Source organism: Chamaea fasciata, unplaced genomic scaffold, assembly GCF_029207755.1.
Source record: "Chamaea fasciata isolate MVZ Bird 193981 ecotype frontalis unplaced genomic scaffold, bChaFas1.0.hap1 SCAF_17, whole genome shotgun sequence".
In the NCBI taxonomy this organism is placed as follows: domain Eukaryota; kingdom Metazoa; phylum Chordata; class Aves; order Passeriformes; family Sylviidae; genus Chamaea; species Chamaea fasciata.
In genome coordinates this window covers 2,489,464-2,510,539 of record NW_027094102.1, presented here as the reverse complement: position 1 = coordinate 2,510,539, position 21,076 = coordinate 2,489,464, and the positions used below count along the sequence as shown (strand labels likewise).

The 21,076-nt window shown below is 49.8% G+C and overlaps 1 protein-coding gene across 1 annotated transcript; it reads right to left on the bottom strand.

Annotated features, from left to right (window-relative positions):
• Positions 1-702: 702 nt before the first annotated feature.
• Positions 703-17,732, bottom strand: CASS4 (Cas scaffold protein family member 4). Its single transcript, XM_066198946.1, has 6 exons — positions 16,326-17,732; positions 8,781-9,203; positions 6,107-6,211; positions 5,135-5,284; positions 3,295-4,626; positions 703-1,883 (listed from the first exon to the last, which is right to left on the bottom strand). The coding sequence occupies exons 1-6, from the start codon at positions 16,335-16,337 to the stop codon at positions 1,479-1,481; spliced, it is 2,427 nt and encodes an 808-aa protein (XP_066055043.1). The 5' UTR covers positions 16,338-17,732; the 3' UTR covers positions 703-1,478.
• Positions 17,733-21,076: the final 3,344 nt, after the last annotated feature.

The following is a 21,076-nucleotide window of genomic DNA, read 5'->3' as shown; positions in this document are numbered from 1 at the left end:
AACGATCACTGAGCGGCTGTTGCTGTTGCCTAGCAACGGGCGTCTGGGGGCGTGGCCACCGCCGGGTGGGCGGGGAGGGGCGGGGCGGGAGAGCCCATAGCGCCGGCACGGGGGGAGCTAGGAACGTACCAACTTAGCGCGGGGGGGGGGGGGGGGGGTCCTGCGCCCTTCCTGCCCCTTTATCCCTTATTTTTACGAGGAAATCCCCCGGGACACGAATTTTGGGAGGATTTGCGGCCACACGAGGCGCTCCCGAGGCGCTTCGGGCTGGCGGGGGCGCTGGGGAGGCGCGTCCCGCCCTCAGCGAAGTCACGGGCACGGGTGGTGCCGGGGCGAGTTTAATCCACGCAGATTCCCGGTGGGATGCGAACGGTGCCCGGAGTGTGCAGACAGCGACAGCGATGTCGCGATGGAAGTGACCCGTGTCGGCGATAAAACACGCCTTAAACACGGGGGTGACAAAGAGAACTCCAGCGAGAGGGGAGCGGGTCCCTCACGCCGCTAATTGTCCCTCCTGCGGGCGGAGGATGATGCGCTCACTGCAGGTTTATCAGGAGTCAGGATTCCTCCTCAAGTTTTCTTTTGTGCTCAGGTACCTGAGCATTTCCTACTAACCGGATTTTTTTACCATGTTGCACTTGTCAAAACCAAAAATTAGCTTTGTAGCTGTTAAAAAAAAAAAAACAACAAACAACCCAAACCAACTCTGTAATTACAAATTTTGAGTCAAGTCCTCAGGAAACAATCGATGTTGGGATATCACAAGTTACAGAGCATTGTGCAGCTACATTAAAGAGAGACTTTACAGGAATAGAAAAAAAAATACAAATAAAAAGGGAAATGCATTTATCAGACATACACAGAGAACAAAAAAATAAGAAATCAGTCCGAAAATCAACAACTTTTGCTCCGATACACAGCAAACATTCCCGTGACAATGACATTTCCAGGCAGGATGTGAACAGCGGAGAAGAAAGTGCAGATTTAATTCTCTGCATCAGCTGCTCTGGAGATCTTGACCTGCTAACAGTGCACCCAGAGAATTCCTGGTGGGAATTCTGAGTGTGGGGATCTTCACCTGCTCACAGCGCACCCAGAGAATTCCTGGTGGGAATTCTGAGTGTGGGGATCTTCATCTGCACTAGCACCCAGGGAATTCCTGGTTGGAATTCTGAATTTGGGGGTCTTCACTGGCACCCAGAGAATTCCTGGTGGGAATTCTGAGTGGGGGGATCTTCATCTGCACTGGCACCCAGGGAATTCCTGGTGGGAATTCTGAGTGTGGGGATCTTCACCTGCTCACAGCGCACCCAAAGAAGTCTTGGTTGGATTTCTGAATTTGGGGGTCTTCATCTGCACCAGCACCCAGGGAATTCCTGGTGGGAATTCTGAATTTGGGGGTCTTCCCTGGCACCCGGGGAATTCCTGGTGGGAGTTGAGAGTGCGCACTGGTGCCGAGAGGAGCGCCGGCAGCGGCCTCAGTCCATCATGGCCCTGAACTGCTGCGTGTACTTGGCCAGCTGCTCCGCCTGCTCCCGCAGCTCCCTGCTGGCCTCGGCGTCGGGATATTTCAGGGCCGCAGTTTTGGTGGCCAGGGCCAGGTTCTTGAGGAGGCTGCAGAAGCGGCTGCTGCTGTGCAGGATGTCGCTCCGGGCCTCCCTCTCCTGCGTCTCCTGGCACAGAGAATCCACCAGCTTCTGCCCCACCATGATGATGAGTTTGCTGTGGGAGATGAAGATTTCGGGGGGCTGCTGGTTGCTGAGGCTGGCGGTGAACACGCCGATGGCCTTGTGCAGGGCAGCGAAGCACAGCCTGCAGTGCTCTGGCAGGGGGATTTTCCTGGCTGGCTCCTGATTTTCAGTCTTTTTTGCGCGTGGCAAAACCTGGAGAAAGGGTTAAAATGAAGATGAATTCAGCCTGGCGTCACACACGCTGGTTTGTGGTCTCCAAGCCACCCCACCCCGGAGCCTTTATAGTAATTTCTCCTTCCATAAAGTGTTGGAAATTCTCCTGATTGCCTTCTTTTCCCCTAAATACAGTTATAATAATGGATAGCACACCAAGTGCTGCAGCCAAACGCCAATCCTTTACACATTTTGGCCTTGAAGCTTTCAAATAATACAAAACATTGATCTTTAATGGACTTAATCAGGGTTATGAATGATTAAAATGCTCAAAACAAGAGGCAATTTTGTGCCAGGGCACAGCAAGGTACTTTGAAATACTGATTTTCACAGACTTATCCCAAATGATGCCGAAAGGCAATGAAATAAACTGTATGACTTTGAACTGGAGTTGTTTGTTTGAGGAAAATAAGTGTTCTTCACCGGTTTTCAGCAGTAATTCTGGGAAAATGATCTCTGAGAAGCAAATAGCTCTGCATGTATAGAGATGTGCGTCTAAATGCAAATTACTCTGAGTTTTAGCGAGCACAGAAATCAGGGACTAAAAGCCCTCATAAATAATATTTTCCAAGCCAGAAATACCTTTAGGTTTGACTGTGTACTCTTCTCCGCTACTTCATTACCTGAAATGACTTTCTGTGCCCGTTACAAATTGAAATGAGAGCGAAGTTGAAACAACTATAAGAAGTATTTAAATCTAAATGTGGTTTTCTCTTATTTCATGGGGAAGCAACTACTTGTTCTGTAGCCTTCATGTTATAAATAGAAATGGGGAATTCATTAGAAGGAGCTGTAGGTTTTTTCCTCCTAAAAACGTGATCCTGCAAGATCAGAGACTGAAACCAACATCAGCAAAACACTTCAACAAAACACTCCCTAAATTTTCAGGAGAGGCCAGCATTTCTTTGGGAGACTTAAAGAGATATTCTCAGTAGATATTTTAGTCATTCTAAGGAGATTCTAACAATCATCCAGAATTATTCTAACAACTAAATGTGACAATCCACAGAGTTTAATTTCTGTGAAAACAGGATCTCCACGACACACCTCAGGTTAGGAGGGAACATCTCTTGTCATGCCAAGCGCAGTGTAGTGGCAGGAAGAGAACTGTGAGGGAAAAGGGAAGTAAGGAGTTGCTAACTCCCAAATCCCGCTTCATAAATGAACTTAAACTGTCAAGAACGATAAAAAATGTTTTATTTTCTCTATTAAATAAAACTACTGCTCACTGTACACGTGCCGCCCAGCACTGTCACAAAATCCTGGATCTACGTAAAGTCTGGAAAACGGGACGTAGTGCAAACTGAATGTGGCACTGGTGCAAAGGTAGTGAACAGCCTAATATCTGCAAAGGGTGAAGAATACAGAGAGGAGACCCAGCGTCACTGACCTGTAACTGCACATAATCACAATCCTCGGTGGAATTTTCTTCTGCCTTCTCCACGGGGACCCGGCTTTGGCTGGATTTCTCAGGAGCGTTTCTCTGGAGCGACTCAACTTCTACTCTCCTTGGCACTGGGATTTGTTTTGCCATTTTGCATTCCGGGTTCACTTTTGGCTGCTTCTTTTCTTGCTCCTTCTCGTTCTTCCTGAAGAGCAGCTTCCCGTTGGCGATGATGATGGACACAAACCTCTTGATGTCCTCTGGAATCGTCCGGGCCACCATAACGAAGCGATCCAGGTCGTCAGGGTTGTTCTGGGGCTTCCTGAGCACCAAAGCCTCCAGGGACCAGCTGCAGCTGTTGAGAGCTTCCCTCGTCTCTGTCAATATTTTGTGGGAGTTCGTGAGGATTTCCAGCTGTTGTTTAATTCTGGCCTGCAGGTTGTTATCCGTGAGCTTGGAGGCATTTCCCTTCAGGGCTTGAGCAAAGGCCAGGAACTCTCCCAGTGACACCTTTATGTGGTCCACTGCTCTGTGGATCTCCTCCAGGCTTTTCTCCAGGTGCTCCTGCAGTCTCCACTTGCTGCTGACAAAGATCATTAAACTGGCGATGGAGCTGGACACGCCGTGCTGCAGCTGAGTCAGGGTCTCAATGGCTGCTTCCAGCTCCAGTTTGATTTCTTGGACAGGCTCTGGTGACGGTGACAGCGCAGGGAACGACTCAGCAGAAGAGCTGGAGGATGAGGAGAGAGTGCTGCTTCTGCTGTCCACACTAGAGACACACAAACTGTCATTTTCTGACTTGGCGTCTGCAGAGAGCTGTGGAGAGGCTCCGTGTGCTTGGTCTCCAGAGCCCTCACTGTTGTTTTCCATCTCTTTCTTGGAGTGCCCAGCGCTGGGCAAACCTTTGGGAATATCATAAACGTTCTCCTCAGAGATCTGACTGTCAGCCTTGGCAGCCAGGAGGCTCGGGGCCACCTCAGAGCAGCCGTTCTGTGGCAGGAGGAGCAGGTCCCGCGAGGATGGAACGTCGTACAGGGGGATTTCTGGGTGGGTTAATTTCCGCTGGGTCGGTGGAATGTCGTACAGCTGCGGGTTTCCAGCCTTGGCTTCCGTGGCTGGAGCCTTGTACCTGGCTGGGGGAATGTCATACAGCACCTGCCTCTCCACAGACTGGCCAGGGGGGTTTGGTTTGAACCCGGAGTTCTCAGGGGATACTGGGATATCGTAAATCCATTCGGACTTCCGAGGGTTTGGCAAAGTGTTGTAATGGCCCCAGAACTTCTTCTGAGATTTGTTTTCTGAGTCATCGAGTTCTCTTTTGGGAGGGACATCATATAACTGCAAGAGAGCACAGAGGGCTCATGAACCATCTTTTTAAACAAGAATGAGGAACAGAACTGAATTCTCAGAGCACATAAATGTGTGCAGCTCCACTGATATCAATGGAACAGCACCGTGGGAAGGCTGCCTGTATTTTTTATTTTCTAACATGCACAAGCTGCACGTATGAAAGGTAAAATATTTGGAGCACAGGTGATTAGCTCTTACAGCAGAGTCCGGAGCCAGTGAAATCTGTAGACACTTGATTTTCCCATTCACACGCACACCCTGACAAGCAATAAATCACCGACAGACACCACTGACTCTGCTCAAACACCTTCAGTGAATTTAAATTTTGCTTGATACAGATATATGTGTGTGCAGCTGGAGTCTAAGCTGGAAAAGGGAAATTCGGCACCATTTGTTGTGTGAGAAACAGTGGGGAAGAGATGGGAAACCTGTCCCTGCACCAGGCCAGGCATCCCAGGAGTGACAGATTACTCGGTGCCCACCAAGCCTTACTTACATTGCCTGCTGGTAAATCCTTCTGGCTGCCAGCTCCGGCTTTTTCTGGCTTGGATGGGATGTTGTAAAGCTGCTTCTGCTCTGCCTGGAAGCTCTCAGTGGATCTGCCCAGCACGGAGCCCTTCCGTGTGCTGGGGGGAGTGGCACCACTCTGCTCAAAGGGGGAAAAAATGGTTTATTTTGATCCTTTTTAGAGCTTTTTTAGGGCCTTGAGTGGGATCAAAGGCTTTGGGGCGTACATGAGTAGGTTTGGGGCCGAGCAGGGGGTGGCTCCAGGCAATCTGTGGATGATAAAAAGGGACTGGGCACAGCTCTGCACTGCCAGGGAGCAGTAGGGCTGGGGACACCCCTGGACGTGCCCCAGTGCCACAAACACCTTCGTGACAGGGAGGTGACAGGACGGGGCTGTGCTGTCCCATCCTGGTGACCTGCTCAGGCTCAGAGGTGGAGGAAATGTGACACGCACTGACCACAGGGGAGTGGGACAGCGCCCAGGACAGGATTGTGTAACGGGACACGGTGACGTGACCAAATCCAGGGTGTGTTTTTTCCCAGGAAGAGGGTGGTGGGGGTGACATTTAATTTCTTGCTGAACATGCGCTAGTGACTCTTCTCTGAACACCCCCAAATCACCAAATGACACCAGCACATTTCCTCATGGATTCCAAGGCAGAGGGGTTGCCGCTGGTACAGAGAATTCAGTAAAACATCGCTAGTGTCAACTTCCCTGCCTCGCAATCCAGGGAGAAGCACCCTGCTGATGGAAAAAACCAGAAGGGTTCATTAAAAACGCACCAGATTCAAGACACATCGCTCCAAATTTCTAAGAATCTCAGGAGAACTGGGCTAAAAATAGCTGATTTTCTTCCCAGTTTTACAAAAAGCCACGAGGGTGACCGTGGAATTGAGCTGCAGGTCTGCTCCGAGGTGCTGCAGGGCGGCAGGTGCGGGGAGGGAGCGGGGCAGGACTCACCTGTGGGATCGGGGACCCGCGGTGCTGTGGGGAGGGGACATCGTACACATCCCCCCTGATGTTCGGGGCTGAAGCCCGGCAGGCTCTCGGGAGGGTAAACAGGTGCTTGGAGTGGAGAAAAAAAAAATAAAATTGCATTGGCAGGAAGCTCAGGACGGCTTTGAAAAGTTGTTTAGCTGAATAATCCACTGTTGGAGTAACCACTCCTAAGTGATAAAAACCTTCAGCTCTTCACTGAAGGTGAGAGACAGGAACTGGCCTTACAAGCAATGGGATGTTTATTCCCAAATAATTCTCCTTTGCCAGCATTTCTGGTACTTTTTAGGTAAGATCTGAACTGGCACATACGCATCAAGGACAATCTGCCTCACTAACCAAGGGGCAGAAAAGATTTGATGAAAATCCAGCTGCAGTTATCACTTAAACCCTTAAACTGCACAAAAGCAGAACCACTTAGAAAAGGAAGTGGGGAAATTTCGACTTCTCCAAGCCCACAGTCATTGGGTCAAGCCAATTTAATGTAAGAGCAGCAAAAAAGTGCAGGCTGAGCATTATTCTGTAGTTATGAAAGACTGACTCATTTGGAAGGAGTAAACCTTGATGTCCTGTCCAGTTCCATAAACGGGGAAGTCCAGTATGGGAATTATATCTTTGCAGGCAGATTCTCCTGTTTGATTAAAACGTGATTTGAGCAGCCAGGACCAGATTTGTGGGACGATTAATGTCACAAAATATGAATGCTGGGTTAGGACTTTTTCCCTGAGTGAAAGGGTGAAAGATCCGTGGTGTCAGGGAAGCCCAGATCTGCTTCCAGATGGACAAATCTGAGAATCCAGTGAAAATAAAACTCAGTGGATGTCACATTTTGGTACTTTTTCAAGTCCTACCAGTGGCAGTAGAACGAGAAGGTGCCCTGTGTGTGAGGCAGAAGTGACGAGGCTTCTCTGTGGGGTGAAATCACCCAGGCTCCAGGCTCTGAGGGATTTCTTTTTGTTTCACTGCTTTCAATCAGCTCCCTCAAAGACTCGCGGTGGCTTTTCCCAGCTGCTCAGAGGACAGCTGAGCATGCCAGGAGCTCTGCCAGCTGTGCCACAGGATCTCTGTGGGATGGTCTGGATTGTCCTGTGCTCCCTGAGCTCCCCTGCCTTGGGGACAGCTTGTGACCACCAGGGCGCAGCTGGTGTGGGGACAGCTGGGACACCGTGCCACGGGCAGCCCCACTCTCAACTTCTGGATAATAATCAGAGGCTGGGACATTTCTTTCTCATTCTTCATTCTCAGACTAGACACGGCGTAGGTGGATAGATTCATGAGATGAGACAGGGAGAGCCAAGGAGCTCTTCTGCCAGGCCATTCATCCACATAATGAATAGATGACATTTTTCACCTGATCTGCTGGCACAACATGGAAAATTGATGCCAGTCGCTGACTGAGTTTGCAAATGGCTCCTTTAGGGTCAGGAATGTGGAGAAATCAGACCACAGCAAGAGCAAAAGAGACTCTTGTAGCTGTACTCAGTTTGAGTTTGAGTTACGGTTTTGTGCACTGCAGCTGCAGAGCTAAAAATGAGGTTTTGGTCAGCAGGAATGGCCTGAGTTTGTTGTTTTCCAGCACCCACCTGCCACCCAGCAGGAAGCAGCAAGGAGGTTTCCATGATTGGCCTTCCACACAGCAGGAGGAAAGGCGGCTGAATGAGCCCCATAAATCAAACGATCGTTAAATCAGCCTAAACCACTATATAGATGAATTTTCTTCCTGACAGAACTGAACAAAATCTCACACTTCAACCCTGTCCCCACCTGCTCTATTTCCCTTTCATTATAAAACATTCCCCACTCATTTTTTTTTTCCTGAAGAAAGCACGAGGTTTTGATCTTAAAAAAAACCAGCAACATGTAATCAAATTTCATGTTCCATGCATGTGTTTTGTTTGAGTGTCAAACACGAGGAGCTGGAAGAAAGAAGAGCCAGGCCAGGGAGCTGTAAGGAAACCCTGGAAAACCAGTTTGTTCTCTCTAACTGGGGGAACTGGTGGCAGCTCTCCTCCTGTACACCTTGGTCAATGTCTCAGCAGCAGCAAAAACGAGCTGGGAGAGAAACTGGTCGAGGGCACACAACAAAACTTTGTGTCCTCCTGCGTGTCTGGCAGGGACAGACTTTGTGCAAGCCTAGTGAGAGCACAAGAGAGAAGCAGCAGCATTCTGAGCTTGCTGAGCTTCTGGAGGCAGTAAAAACCAGACCTAACCCAGCAATCACGCACCAAAGGGTGATTTTTTAAAAACTTATTAATGTTTCCTGTGCAGATGGGTGCAAAGACCCCACATGTGCCCAGGGGACTCTGCGTGCTGTGTCCCGTCAGAGGAGAAAATTCTGTCTTGTTATTTTAGCTTTGTAAATCATTTATAGGTTCTCCCAAGCAAATGGTATATTCTTTACTTCCTGCCCTATTTTGCAGCTGTTTTAAACTGTCAGAAAGGTGAAGGAGTACAGACTATAGAGACTCTCATCTGTTGCCCAGAGCAGCATTTCTCACACGATGCCAAAAACTGATGCGCCTTTCCTAAACGCCATCATTCTTCTGCCGCAAACCCCACTGCAAATCTCCTTTTCCCCGCTCCCAGCGACTGTTTCAACAATAACATCTGCTGATTTCAGAGCTGCCTTTATTCTCACCTGGTGCATGGAGCGCTTGGTCCTCTCGCTGAGCAGCTGCGCCGCCAGGGCCGGCACCTGGTACACGGCCTGGGCGGCGACGGCCGGGGGATGGACCCAGCCCTCCATCTTCTCGTAGGTGGCTGACAGCGCCGTGGCCTTGGGCACGGAGGGCACGGAGGGCACAGAGGGCACGGAGGGCACCTGGTAGATGTTGTGTGCCGCTGGTGGCTCAGTGAGGTGCTGGCCGCGAGCCGGGCTGGGCGGCAGGAGCTGCAGGCGGTTGGCGGGGGCCAGGCCGTGGTGGCCGTGCAGGGAGCATCGCCACCAGCCCTGGCTGCCCGGCACGTGCTGCTCCAGCACGGTCAGGATGTCCCCCCTGCGGAACGCCAGCTCGTCCGAGCACTCGGCCTTGTTGTCGTAGAGCGCCTTGGCCAGGCTGTGCTGGGGACACGGAGCACAAGGACATTGTCACACCCGGAGCACAAGGACATCGTCACACCCGCGCTCGTCACTGCCCAGCTGGGTGTTCCCACCTCTCTGGGATCCACTTCTCACCTCCATCTCTGTTTAATCCACCCACCCCTTTTGTCTTGGGTTGCAGTGTGAGATGTATTCTGTTCCCAGCTGTTGAAACCCATTGAAGAGATGTTTTCTCTATCCCATAACTCCACAGGGGAGTGGGTCCTTCTGTCAGTGGCCCAGCTGTTAAACCAGCTGGGGCCGTGCTCTTTATCCCTTCCAGGACCCATCCTCCCTCCAGGGGATCTCTGCTGTTCATGGGCCATCCAGGCTCACTGCAGGGCTGATACAATCCCATCATCCCATGGGGAGAGGCTCCACCCAGGGGGAGGAGCCCAGCATTCCCACTTGGATCACACCTGGCATTCAGAACACCAGCACAGCCTGTTTGCTCTGGATTCCCAGAGGGAGCCCGGACCCATCTCAGCCTCACTGGATCCTTCTCCAGGATCATCTCTGCTCCAACAGGACCACAGCTGGCACTGCAGGAGGATTTATCTGGACTGACACCAACACCCTGACCAACAGCGGGTCAGGTCATGTTCTGACTCTGTCAGGGTTTTTCTGTTTTTTGTTCATTTGCTTTTTTGTACTACTACATTTTTAATATTCCTAGTAAAGAACTGTTATTTCTACTCCCACAGCTTTGCCTGAAAGCCCCTTAATTTCAAAATGATAATAATTCAGAGGGAGGGGTTTTACATTCTCCATCCCAAGGGCACCTCCGGCTTTTCCCTGGCAGACACCTGTCCTTCCAAACCAAGACACCTTTTCACACTGAACAACCTCTCTCCAGCACTGGTTTCAGAGTAAAGCTGTTGCACTTTGTGTCGGCTGCTTTCAGTGCAATAAAGAAATAGATAATAATGAGATTACTGTGATACATTTCTTCATCACCTTTTCCTGCTCGAGGCTCATGAAGAGCACTGCTAATCTTCGTTATTTAGATTTATTATGTTGGACTTAGGATTCTGTGATCCCTACATGAAAAAATAGGGATTCTGTGATCCCAGTATGAAAAATAGGTGTTTTTCCCATTGCCATCCTGTGAGTTCTTCATCTCACACTTACTCATTACAGGATCACAGAATTATGGGATGCTTTGGGTGGGAAGGGACCTTAAAGATCATCTCATCCCACCCCCTGCCATGGGCAGGGTCACCTTCCACTATCCCAGGTTGCTCCAAGCCCTGTCCAGCCTGGCCTTGGACACTTCCAGGGATGGGGCAGCCAGAGCCAGCAGTTGGCTTTAGTCACCCCAGGCATTTGTGCAAAGGGTAGAGAAAGCTATAGATGTCATTTTTTAGGGTTTTTTTTCAGTACAAGATAGATTTTGCTTTCAGCTTTAAAACGGGACTGTCTGCTCCCCGGTCAGCGGGACGCCGGCTGTGTCTCAGCATGAATTTCTTATCAGAAAGTGCAAGTAATGTCCAGGCAGATAGCGCCCAAATAGGAAACGTGATGCCTTGTATTTCTGTCCAGAGCATTTGCTGTGAGGCAGCAGCTGGCTTGGGGCAGCAGCAGCAGAACTCAAATTTATCAGCTCAGCTGGCGGCCAGGGCCCGCTGTTGGCTGCAGGCGTCCCGTGGTCACAGCCCCTGAACAATGGCTGTTCTGTGGGACAAGGGCAGCTGCCAGGGGTGGACAACAGCCCCTTCGGCCTCATGGTCCAGCCTGGCTTTTGCCCTGACCATGGGAGTTCCCTTTCCTTTGGGACAATGCCAAATGTTGGGAGTCAGGCCCCCAGGACTCCCCCCCTGGGGCGGGTTGGGGCTCTACACTTAAAAAAAGAGAGAACTGCCAACTTTTCCTGTTATTCATCAACACTGCGCCGTCCTTGGGTTGGGATGCTGCACAGACACACTCCTGAAGGACAGACCCTCTTCTTCAGCCCCGAGGAGGGTGGGCAGAGGAAAAAAAAAAAAACAACTGGGATGGGATGATCTTTTCCAGCATGAAGAGCCTTATCCCGGCACACCCAGGAAATGGGTGAAGGGTCAGGAAGGCTGGGGTCAGGATCTGAGCCTGCCTGGGGCACACACTCACAGCAAGGCTGCCCTTCCTACTTGCACCCACACAGCTGAGAGGAGCCTTTGGTTCACACTGTGGTTTTAAAAGACGTATAAATATTGATGTTTCCCCGGACAAGTCTTTCCTGTGGCAGCAGCACACTCAAGGTGCTGCTGAGCCTAATTTTATAACCAGAGACACAAACCTTTCCATCAGAGGGGTCCCTGCTGGAGGCACAGCACACATTCCTTGGGTTTGGCCAATAAAGATGTTTGGGCAATAAAATTTTATTGGTTTGGCCAATAAAATGTCCCAGGGCCAGCAGAGGCCAGGCTGAGGCAGGACACGGGGGCTCAGATTTTGCATTTCTGGAGCTCACTCTGGGCATGTGGGCTCACACTTGTCATCACCACAAACCCAGGAACCTCTAGAATCATCCCAAATCGAGCCAAGCAGGAGATTAATTAATTAATCAATTAAATCATAGGGTGCTCTGGAGAACCTGACCTAGCTGGAAAACAGACCTGTTCATGGATCATCTCATAGCCCATCCAGAGAGCTGGAATGGGAAAATGAGGACTTGGAGGGAAGTGATGGAACTCAGCCCTAAACTCTAGCAGAACATGACTGAACTGGGAGATTGTCAGACCTTGGACAAGCAGGGTCAGTGGAGCTCTTAAAGAAAAGAGATTAAAAAAGAAAAAAAAAATACAACAACAACAACAGAAACAAATTCCAAAGCTTTTCCAGCTAAGGCCAGCTTAGTTAAATTCCAAGTTCAGGACAAACCCCCAGTACTGTGGAGCTGGAGAGCACATCTTTGCCACCCCAGGCGGGAGTTGCAGGAGGTGAGCTCTGGCTGCCAGGTCTGCCTGCAGAGCCCTGGGCTGGGGTTATCTGCAGTGCAGGCTCTGCATCATCCCACGTGGGACACGTGGGAGGCATCACTGTGGCAGCCCCTTCCTCTGCCGGGAGCAGCGGCATCCCTGACCTGGCTGTGACTGTAAACAAGCGCTGCATTCCCGGGATCCAGAGCCCTGGGGGATGCTCAGGGAGGAGGGGGCCGTGCTGGGAGCTGCGTTTTTCCCTTTAGCCAGCACAGCTCTGCCTGTGCACGGTGTCCTGCTCAGCCAGGGCTGCTTGTGGAGCTCTCTGGTGCTTTATGTCCTTAAATAACCAACGTGTGAAAAGCACTAAAGCAGCACAGGTGAGGTCCAAGTGATTTTCCTTCTTTGCTTGTCTGGTAGTTTAGCACGGATCACAAAAAAAGTGAACAGTTTGTAATGGGAGGAAAGGTGTTTGGAAGTTTCATTGTTTTTTTCTTTTCTTTTTCCTTAGTGTGTGTTGATAAACTGTCTGTTTACCTTTAAGTTAGGCCTGTTTCGCCTTTTTCTCCCAAAATCTTATCTCCCAGCAATAAAAAAGAGTAGGCACTCAAACGAAATTTGGCAAAAGAAAAATTCCAGTCAACGTAAAACCGCTGCAGCTTGCTGCTTCATCCCCATCAGCAGCCTCGTAAAACCTCTCTTAAGACAAAGGACACCCTAAAAGCCCCACAAAAAGCACCTTGAGAGGCAGTGCTGGGGCTCTGCTCTCACTGAGTGGGTTGAAAGGAGCTGGTGACAGAGCACAGGCCTGGGAAAGAGGAAAGAAGTGTCCCCTGAGGCACTGGGACCCCCAGAGCCCACCCGAGGGTCTGACACTGAAGGGATTTACAGGGCAGGGGCTCTGCAGCAGCCTCACTCCAGAAGTTCTGATGTAACTGGAAGTGCATCTCCTTTCTTGGAGCGTGGCTCAGATGTGCAGAGAGCAATTCCCCTCCCAAACTGGACTTTTCACATCTTTGTTGTTTGCAGATCCTTATCCAGCTCTGGTCCCTCTGTAAAGCCTCGGCGGCCCTTGGGAGTCATAGGAGTGAAAGCTGCTCCCTCATGTTTATTAATGGAGAATTGTAATTAAGAGCAGTAAAGCTGATCAGTGCACAGGTCTATAATGTCAAATTTTCTACCCTCAGACTGACATCTGTGCTCAGTGCACACAATAGATATTTATGCTGAGGGAAAAAAAAAAACATCCCACTGTCACTAAAAACCTCCTGATGCCTCTCCTACCCCAAGCCTGATCTTCAGCATCTAGGACCGTGCAACAGCAAAAAAACATCGTTATAAAATATATCCAGACAGTGCTAGAAAAGTCCAAGTGAGCACAGCGATGTACAGCACGTGATATTTTGAGCGTCTTGCCCGCAAAATAATCTCCTGAACAATTATTTCACAAAAAATTCCTCACCAAATAATCTCCTGAACAATTATTTCACAAAAAATTCCTCACCAAATAATCTCCTGAACAATTATTTCACAAATAATTCCTCACCAGATAATTTCTCCACGCCCCCGTCCCATTCAGTTTGTATTCGGAAATCTCAGTTTGCTGCCCTGTATTATTTCATGTGAATGGGTGCTGCACTATTTTACAGCGTTTCAGATAAAAAAAAGATATTTTTCATTTTGTTATCTTAATTTTGCTTCTTACAAACCCCTGTTGGCATCAAGTAAACAAAGAGACGGTTTGACCCTGGGGGTTTTTGTGGGTCGAGAGGAATATTTCTCATGTTGCGCATCCAATATACGTGTGAGCTCTTTTAGTGCAGGAAAGTGGGACTTAAAATATTTGAGGAGGAGGAGGAGGAGATACAGCAGCGGGTTGTGTTTGCTGAACAGCCCTGCTCATGCATCAGTGACACCTCTGACATGTTTACAGAGCAGCTTCCAGTTAATCTCTTCACCTCCCAGCAAAGCTGCAGGAATAAACATTCTCCATCATCCGTTAGCTGGGAACAGGCTTCCCTGAGAATTCCCCTTTTTTAAACCCCAGCCCGCGCTGAGTCACTGAAATTTTGCCCGGTTAATTGTAAGGAGAGATCACATCAACATCCACAGGGAAAGGGGAGGATTCACCTTAAAAGCTCAGATCATTCTCCACCTGCCTGTGCAGCATTTCCTGTGACTTGCAGAAGGTCCTTCGGCATTTTTTTTTTGTTTGTTTGGTATTTTGGAAATGTTCAGCTCATACAGAAGTTTTGTGTGAGCTCCAAGGAGGAATGGACGTCAGGACCTGCTTTTATTGCATTAATTGGTTTTGTGGGGGTGGAGGCAGGTGCTGGTCAGCAGGTTTTGAATTCTAAATGGTCCAATCAGTTTTTGATCAAACACAGAACCGCCAGTTAAAAAATCCAAGCTCACAAATCCTGCAGCTTCACCCAAGGCGCTGCTGCAGAGCTGGGGATTACAAGCTGGAGTTCTGTTGATTTCCCCCCAAACTCTCTTTTCTCCACAAATAAAGTCAATCAAATCCTGCCTGTGTCAAAACAGGATTTCACCCCACTCCCAGCATTTTCACATGAGTGCTCGCGTGCCCAAGTTCAAGGGAAAATAAACTGCCACTTCCTGCTGCTCCAAACACTCCCCGGGCGACTATTCCTGGGGTTTGGGGTCCTCAAACCCTTTTTTTTTTTCTTCCCATATGCACCCAACCACTTTAGGGTTTTTTCAACTTTTTAAAAAACCTTTTAATATCTTAATTACGCCTGGCTACATTTATTTCTAAATAAATAGAAATAAATTTCTTTTTATTGCTGAGTACAAGTGTCCTGCTGCTTCCTGAGCTCCACGGGCTCTCCTCAGAGCAGGGTCCTTCCTCCTCACCCTCCTCGCTGTCGCTGCCCACGGATGCAGGAGCAAATTACACATTTCTCACTGAGAAATGCAATTTTCCAGGAAGTCCTGCTGCGTGTTCCTGCTGCTGGAGGTGCCAGGGTGCTGTCCCTGCACTCTGTGCCCTTTGCCCGTGGTGTGGCAGCAGTGGAGAGGGCGAGGTCAGGGTGGGAGGTTTTTAATTCACAAAGAATCAGCAGCAGCGCAACTCCCAAATCTTCCTGGGGCTCTCTGTCTGCGCTTAAAAGCCCCCAAAATCTCGTTTTCACCCTGCCCTCAGCACAGCCCTGCAAAAGTCGTTTTTTCTGAGCTTTCCGTGAGCTTTTAACAAATGAGTAGCGTTTCCTGAGCTTTTGATAAATGAATTCAATGCGCTGAATAAACGGAGAAAGGGAATGATTTCTGAAGAAATATCGCTGAAATTGTAATATTCAGTTATTACAGAGTGGGTTTTCCAGCTGGCCCGATGGCTGGTGTGGATCCCCGTGTCCGGGCAGCAGCTGGACACTGCTCCTTCCCTGTCATTATCCCGGGACGCGAGGGGACAGCGCAGCCCTGCCCTGCCCAGCTGCCAGGGCTCAGCTGGGACCGCTGAGCCTCTCGCTTGTCGCAGCCAAAGCTCAGCACAAAGCCCGCGGGAAAAGCCGGTGACAAACGGCTGCAGAATGGCTTTGATCCATCCTTTATCCCCCCCAAACCGGGAGAAAACGGGATTTCCTAAAAATGAGCGCTCCTTTCCTCCTCCGAGCCGCGCTTCTCCTCGCCGGCGGCTCTGCAGGATGTGGGCAGTCCTCACCCTCCAGAGCAAAAGCTTCCCCAGGCTCACGGAGCTCGGGCTGAAATTACTTGGCGTTTTCCTCATCACACAGTGACCTCAGTTCTTCAGACCTTTCCATTACCCATTTTCTAGGAATCAATGCAACACCATCTTTTTTTTTTTTTTTTTGAGGTAATGTACAGCTCAACTCTTAACCTCAGTTTTTGGGTTGTTTTTTTTTTTTTTTCTTTCCCAAGAGAATGTGGAAGTGACCAATCTGGGTCATTCATGATCATTTTTAATTAACTTGTCCTTACTCAGTGTACACAGAACAAACCCTCAGCCTCACCGCTGTTCTTGAGAAAGAACAGGGATTATAATTTGGATTTATATTTTAAAAATTTGGACCGCGTGCTCTGTTAGGGGTGTGCAAAGCGGCTGAACGCGCACACGCGTCGCAAAGGGACCCTGCCAGATGCCGATTTTTACCCCCTATCCCCTACCAAAGAAATCAGGGAAATGGTGAAATTAACTGCGGCAGGAAGAAAAGAGCGCAGTACTTACATTGACCTTCATCGTGCTGCCTGTTTCCCTGTCAGTCCATCACCTGAGGAGGAGGAGGAGGAAGAGGAGGATGTCCCAGCCCTGCCAGAGGGTCAGGCAGCACTGCAGGCTCTGGCTGGAAGCCTGGAGAGGGAAAGCTCAGCCTGTGCTCGCTGGGAGCCCCAGGGCAGCAGCTCTGGGGCTGGGGGGAGCTCGTTACGTGGCAGAATTCCCTCCAGGGAGCCGCGGGGCTGCAGCTGGTGATGTGCAGGACACACAGAGTCCCCTGCAGGGACTGCCTTCCCTGCTCTGAACACAAAACCCCGGGCTGCACCACGGAAAGGATTGGATTGGGAAACATTTTCACAGCGTTTTTTTACTCCTGGTTTGTTGTGTTTGAGTTGGGGTTTTTTGTTGTTTGTTTGTTTGTTTTTTAAACTTAAGTGGTGTGAGGTTTGATACACTTTTAACCTCTCTAGAAAATGGAACCGATCTCCTTTGTGGTTAAAAACCCCCCTGCAAAACAACCTCAGCCTGCTGAGGCAGAGAACCCAAGGAGAAAAGCTAAACATGACCTGCAGCTGAAGGGTTTTGTTTCTTGGACTATTCTAAAACATCCTGGAATATTATTAAGGTATAATGTTATTTAAAATTATTAATGGTTGCTGTTTTACCTGGCCACAGCTGAGTCCAGGTCGTGCTGGTGCACAGGTTTTACCACTTGGGACTCAGGATTATCTTGGGGTTTGCAAATTTTTTACTGGTTTTGCCTTTGTACACGCTGGCATTTCTCTGGTAAAAGCCTCTTCCTTCCTCTTTCCACAGTAGCTTCAAGATTAAATTAGACACTGGCTCTCGAAGCCACAATCCTGTAGCTAGAAAAGACTTGAGTATCTTGAGTGGAAAATGCTGAATTGAAAAACTTCATCAACAAACTGTACACCTCTGGGCTGGGAGCAAACCGGCTGCTGTCCAGAGGAGAAAGAATTCCTGGCCCAAGGCAGCACTTTCAGTGCCTTTGTGGGTTTTCTCTTCTCTTCTTATTTTATTTTATTTTATTTTATTTTATTTTATTTTATTTTATTTTATTTTATTTTATTTTAATTTCAGAAGCAGCAGTTTGAGCCCTTCAGACACTCCATGCAGGTGATTAGGAGCCATTCAAACTGCCCTGGAGTTTTTCAGCTGCTCCAGCATTTGAAATGATGGGAGAAATATCAGTTACAAACCCACAACTCGTGGCCACGGGACCACTTTCAACTAAATGAGCCCCAGAGGGAATTCCAGCCGTGCGGGGACGCCTCCCACTGTCCCAGGGTGATCCAAGCCCCAGTATCCAGCCTGGCCTTGGACACTGCCGGGGATCTGGGGGCAGCCACAGCTGCTCTGGGTACTCTCTGCCAGGGCCTCCCCACCCTGCCAGGGGACAATTCCTGCCCAATCTCCCACCCAGCCCTGCCCTCTGCCAGTTTGATGCCATTCCCTGTGTCCTGTCCCTCCATCCCTTGGAAATCCTCTCTCTCCATCTTTCCTCTTGGCTCCTCCAGGCCACACCGAGCTCACCCCAAATCTTCTCCTCTCCAGGTGGGCAATCCCAGCTGTGCCAGCCTTTCCTCCCAGCAGAGCTGCTCCATCCTCTGCCCATCCTGGAGCCTCCTCTGGGCTCTCTCCAGCAGCTCCAGGTCCTGCAGAGCCCAGGGCTGGGGCAGCTCTGCAGGTGGGCTCTCACCTGAGCGGGGCACGGGGACACAGAGTTTCTGTCATTCCCCGTATTTTGGGCGAGGTGGGAAGATGTGAACGGGGCATTTTAGGAGAGAGAAAACTCCAGATCCACTTCAGGCACATCCCAACACTCTCCCATTTTCCCTCTGGCAGCCCCTCAGCCAAAGCTGCCCCGCTGCAGGAGCCCCTGGAGCTCACGGGGGCTGAAATTGCAGCAAGGGCTGCAACGCTTCCTGTGCTGCCGCTGGATACAGAGCAACAAACAAACAGCAACTTTTGCTGCCTGAACTCACGCTGAAATCCTCTCCAGAGGTGTTTTCCCTGGGCAGGTGCAATAGCTGGGGCACAGGGATAATTGCAGAGTGTTTCCTGTCATAGGGTTGGTGCTTCAAGGAGCCCAGAGAGTAGGAAAAAAAAAAAAATCACTTTGTATTTTTATATTATTCAAATATTATAATTAACAGTACTGCCAGGGTGGTGGGGGCCTTATAAACACCAGTGTTTATAAAGTTCAAAAATGATGTTGCAGAAAGAAGTTTGGGGGTTTTTTACTACTTGTTGCAGAAATAAGTTTGGTTTGTTATTTGGTTTTTCAGCTGAAGTTGACTGGGTGGGCTCTGGCCGTGTTTAAAACGCTCACAGCAGAACAGGGAATCATCAGCTTGCTGCTCTTACATTGATTTGTTGACTATCCACTCAAGAGAACTGGAAATATATCTAGAAATAGAAAATTCTTCTGTATAAAGATGAAAAATGTCCTGCCTCAGTTACTGATGACTCAATGTGAAAAGAAGCCCCCCAATCTTTACGAGCCTTGATGGAAAATTTAGAGTGTAAAAAAATGACTCACTGACCTCCTACTAAGCTTTTCCCCCCCACTACATTTTCTATTAAATTTCCAGGAGGTTGTTTATTTACAGTAAACACTGAGGTCATAATCCATGATGAAATTAATTCCATTGCACTTGTTAGACTTGCAGGCAGCAGGACAGCCAGGCACTGACTTTGAATCAAGATTTCAGCATTCTCCAACCCCTACAGCTGCAGCCGGGCCTCTGATCTATAGAAAATTTATCTAGATGGAATATGGGTACAGAAATAAATGTAACAAACCTTGTACACTGGGCCCAGTCTTTCAAAATAGGAACACAGAGTGTTTCAAAATGTTTTCTCGTTTGCACGTAACATAAATTATGTCATGCAAGAGGGCACCAGGGCTGTCACCGAGTCTCTGGCACAGGATCTGTGTCTCTAATGTCACTGCAGTAAAGTGGAACCTTGACATTTTATCTTTGTAATTTCACAAATGTGGTTATTTCCAGGTGTTTGCTGGTTTTCAATCCCGCTTTATTCGGGATCCTCGCCAAGAAGACATTTGTGCCGCGCAGTGGTTTTGTCACCATGAAAAGCACAGGGGGACGACCAGGTACAGGAGCTTTGTCCCCCCGAGATGAGGAACCCAAACACTTCACAGAGTCACAGAACCCCTGAGGCTGGAACAGACCCCTGAGACCACCGAGCTGTGACTGATCCTCACCCTGTCCCCAGCCCAGAGCTCTGAGTGCCACCTCCAGGAGTTCCTGGGACACCTCCAGGGATGGGGATCCAATACTCCCCGGGCACTTCCAAGCCCTGCCCACCCTTTCCATGGGGAAATTCCTGCTGCTGCCCACCCTGAGCCTCCCCTGGCCCGGCCTGAGGCCGTTCCCTCCTCCTGTCCCTGTTCCCAGGGAGAAGATCCAAAATCCCCCCCAGCTGTCCCCTCCTGGCAGGGACTTGTGCAGAGCCACCAGGTCCCCCCTGAGCCTCCTCTTCTCCAGGCGCAACCCCTTTCCAGCTCCCTCAGCCCCTCCTGGGGCTCCAGATCCTACCTGGACACGCTCCAGCTCCATCATGTCCCTTTTCCCACAAAGAGCCAGAAGTGGAGGGGTGTCATCAGTGCTACTTCCAACATCACCAAGAATCCCTCTGAATTCAAACCTCAAACCCTTCCCTACCCAAAAACCCCCCGGCCCTTACCTTCGCAGCGGTGCCGCTCCTTGCGTTTGCATCCATGGTTGTCACTCCGCTCGGAGCAGCAGAGAGAAGTGCAGCGGGATGGGGACGGGGACAGCTCAGCCGTGGCCGGGCACTGCTGTGGGGAACTCCTCCTCAGCCAAGTCCATCTGACACCTCTGCCCCTACCAGCAGCCTGTAAACAAGGCTCTCAGGTACGATAACATCTCAGACAGCAGAAGATGAAAGGAGGGCGGAATAAAACCCCAAAAAAGTGCTTTTGGCGGCCAGAAGTGAGAAAACGATGCGTGCGGTGGGATTTTCCTTGGTCTTTGTGCCACCAGCTTGTCACAGTTGAGCAGCGGGAAGTCTGAGCCCTGTGCTCCTGCTCCCGTTTCCTCTTTTGCAGCAGCGACAGCGGGGCTATGGCACAGCGAGGAGCTGCACAGCCCTGATAAGGCCCCGCGGTGCCAGCGGGGCAGGACTGCACGGGCAGCTCGTCCCGGCCTTCCCAGCAGCAGGAGCACAGCAGGACAGGCACTCCAGGCACCTCCAGCCTTCATAGGGAGAATTTCCACACTCGGGGAACGGTTTGGGTTGGAACCCACCTCATTCCATGGGCAGGGACACCTCCCACCAGATCAGGCCATTCCAAGCCTCATCCAGCCTGGCCTTGGACATTAAATTCACCCCAAGGTTGCATTTTCTCCCTCAATAGGATGAGTTTTTTCCCAGCCCTTCTTTCTCGGACAGAAACCCAACTTTGTGGCCCCAGGAGGACGCCCAGGATGTGGAAAGGCAGCAGGGTGCCAGTGGCAGGATGGTTTTGTGTAAAAAAAATAACTTTTTGCTCTTGCACTGAGAGTTCAAGCCCCCAGAACTACGGAGGCTTGAGGTGAGAGCTCCCACTTTAACACATAAACCACAAAAAGAAGATTTTAAAAGCAGATTCCAAACACCACTAACAAGTGAATTATGATCAGGTGTTTTTAGCAGAATTACACAAAAAGTGGCACTCCAAAAATAAAAAGCCACTGCTGCCACCCATCCCGCAT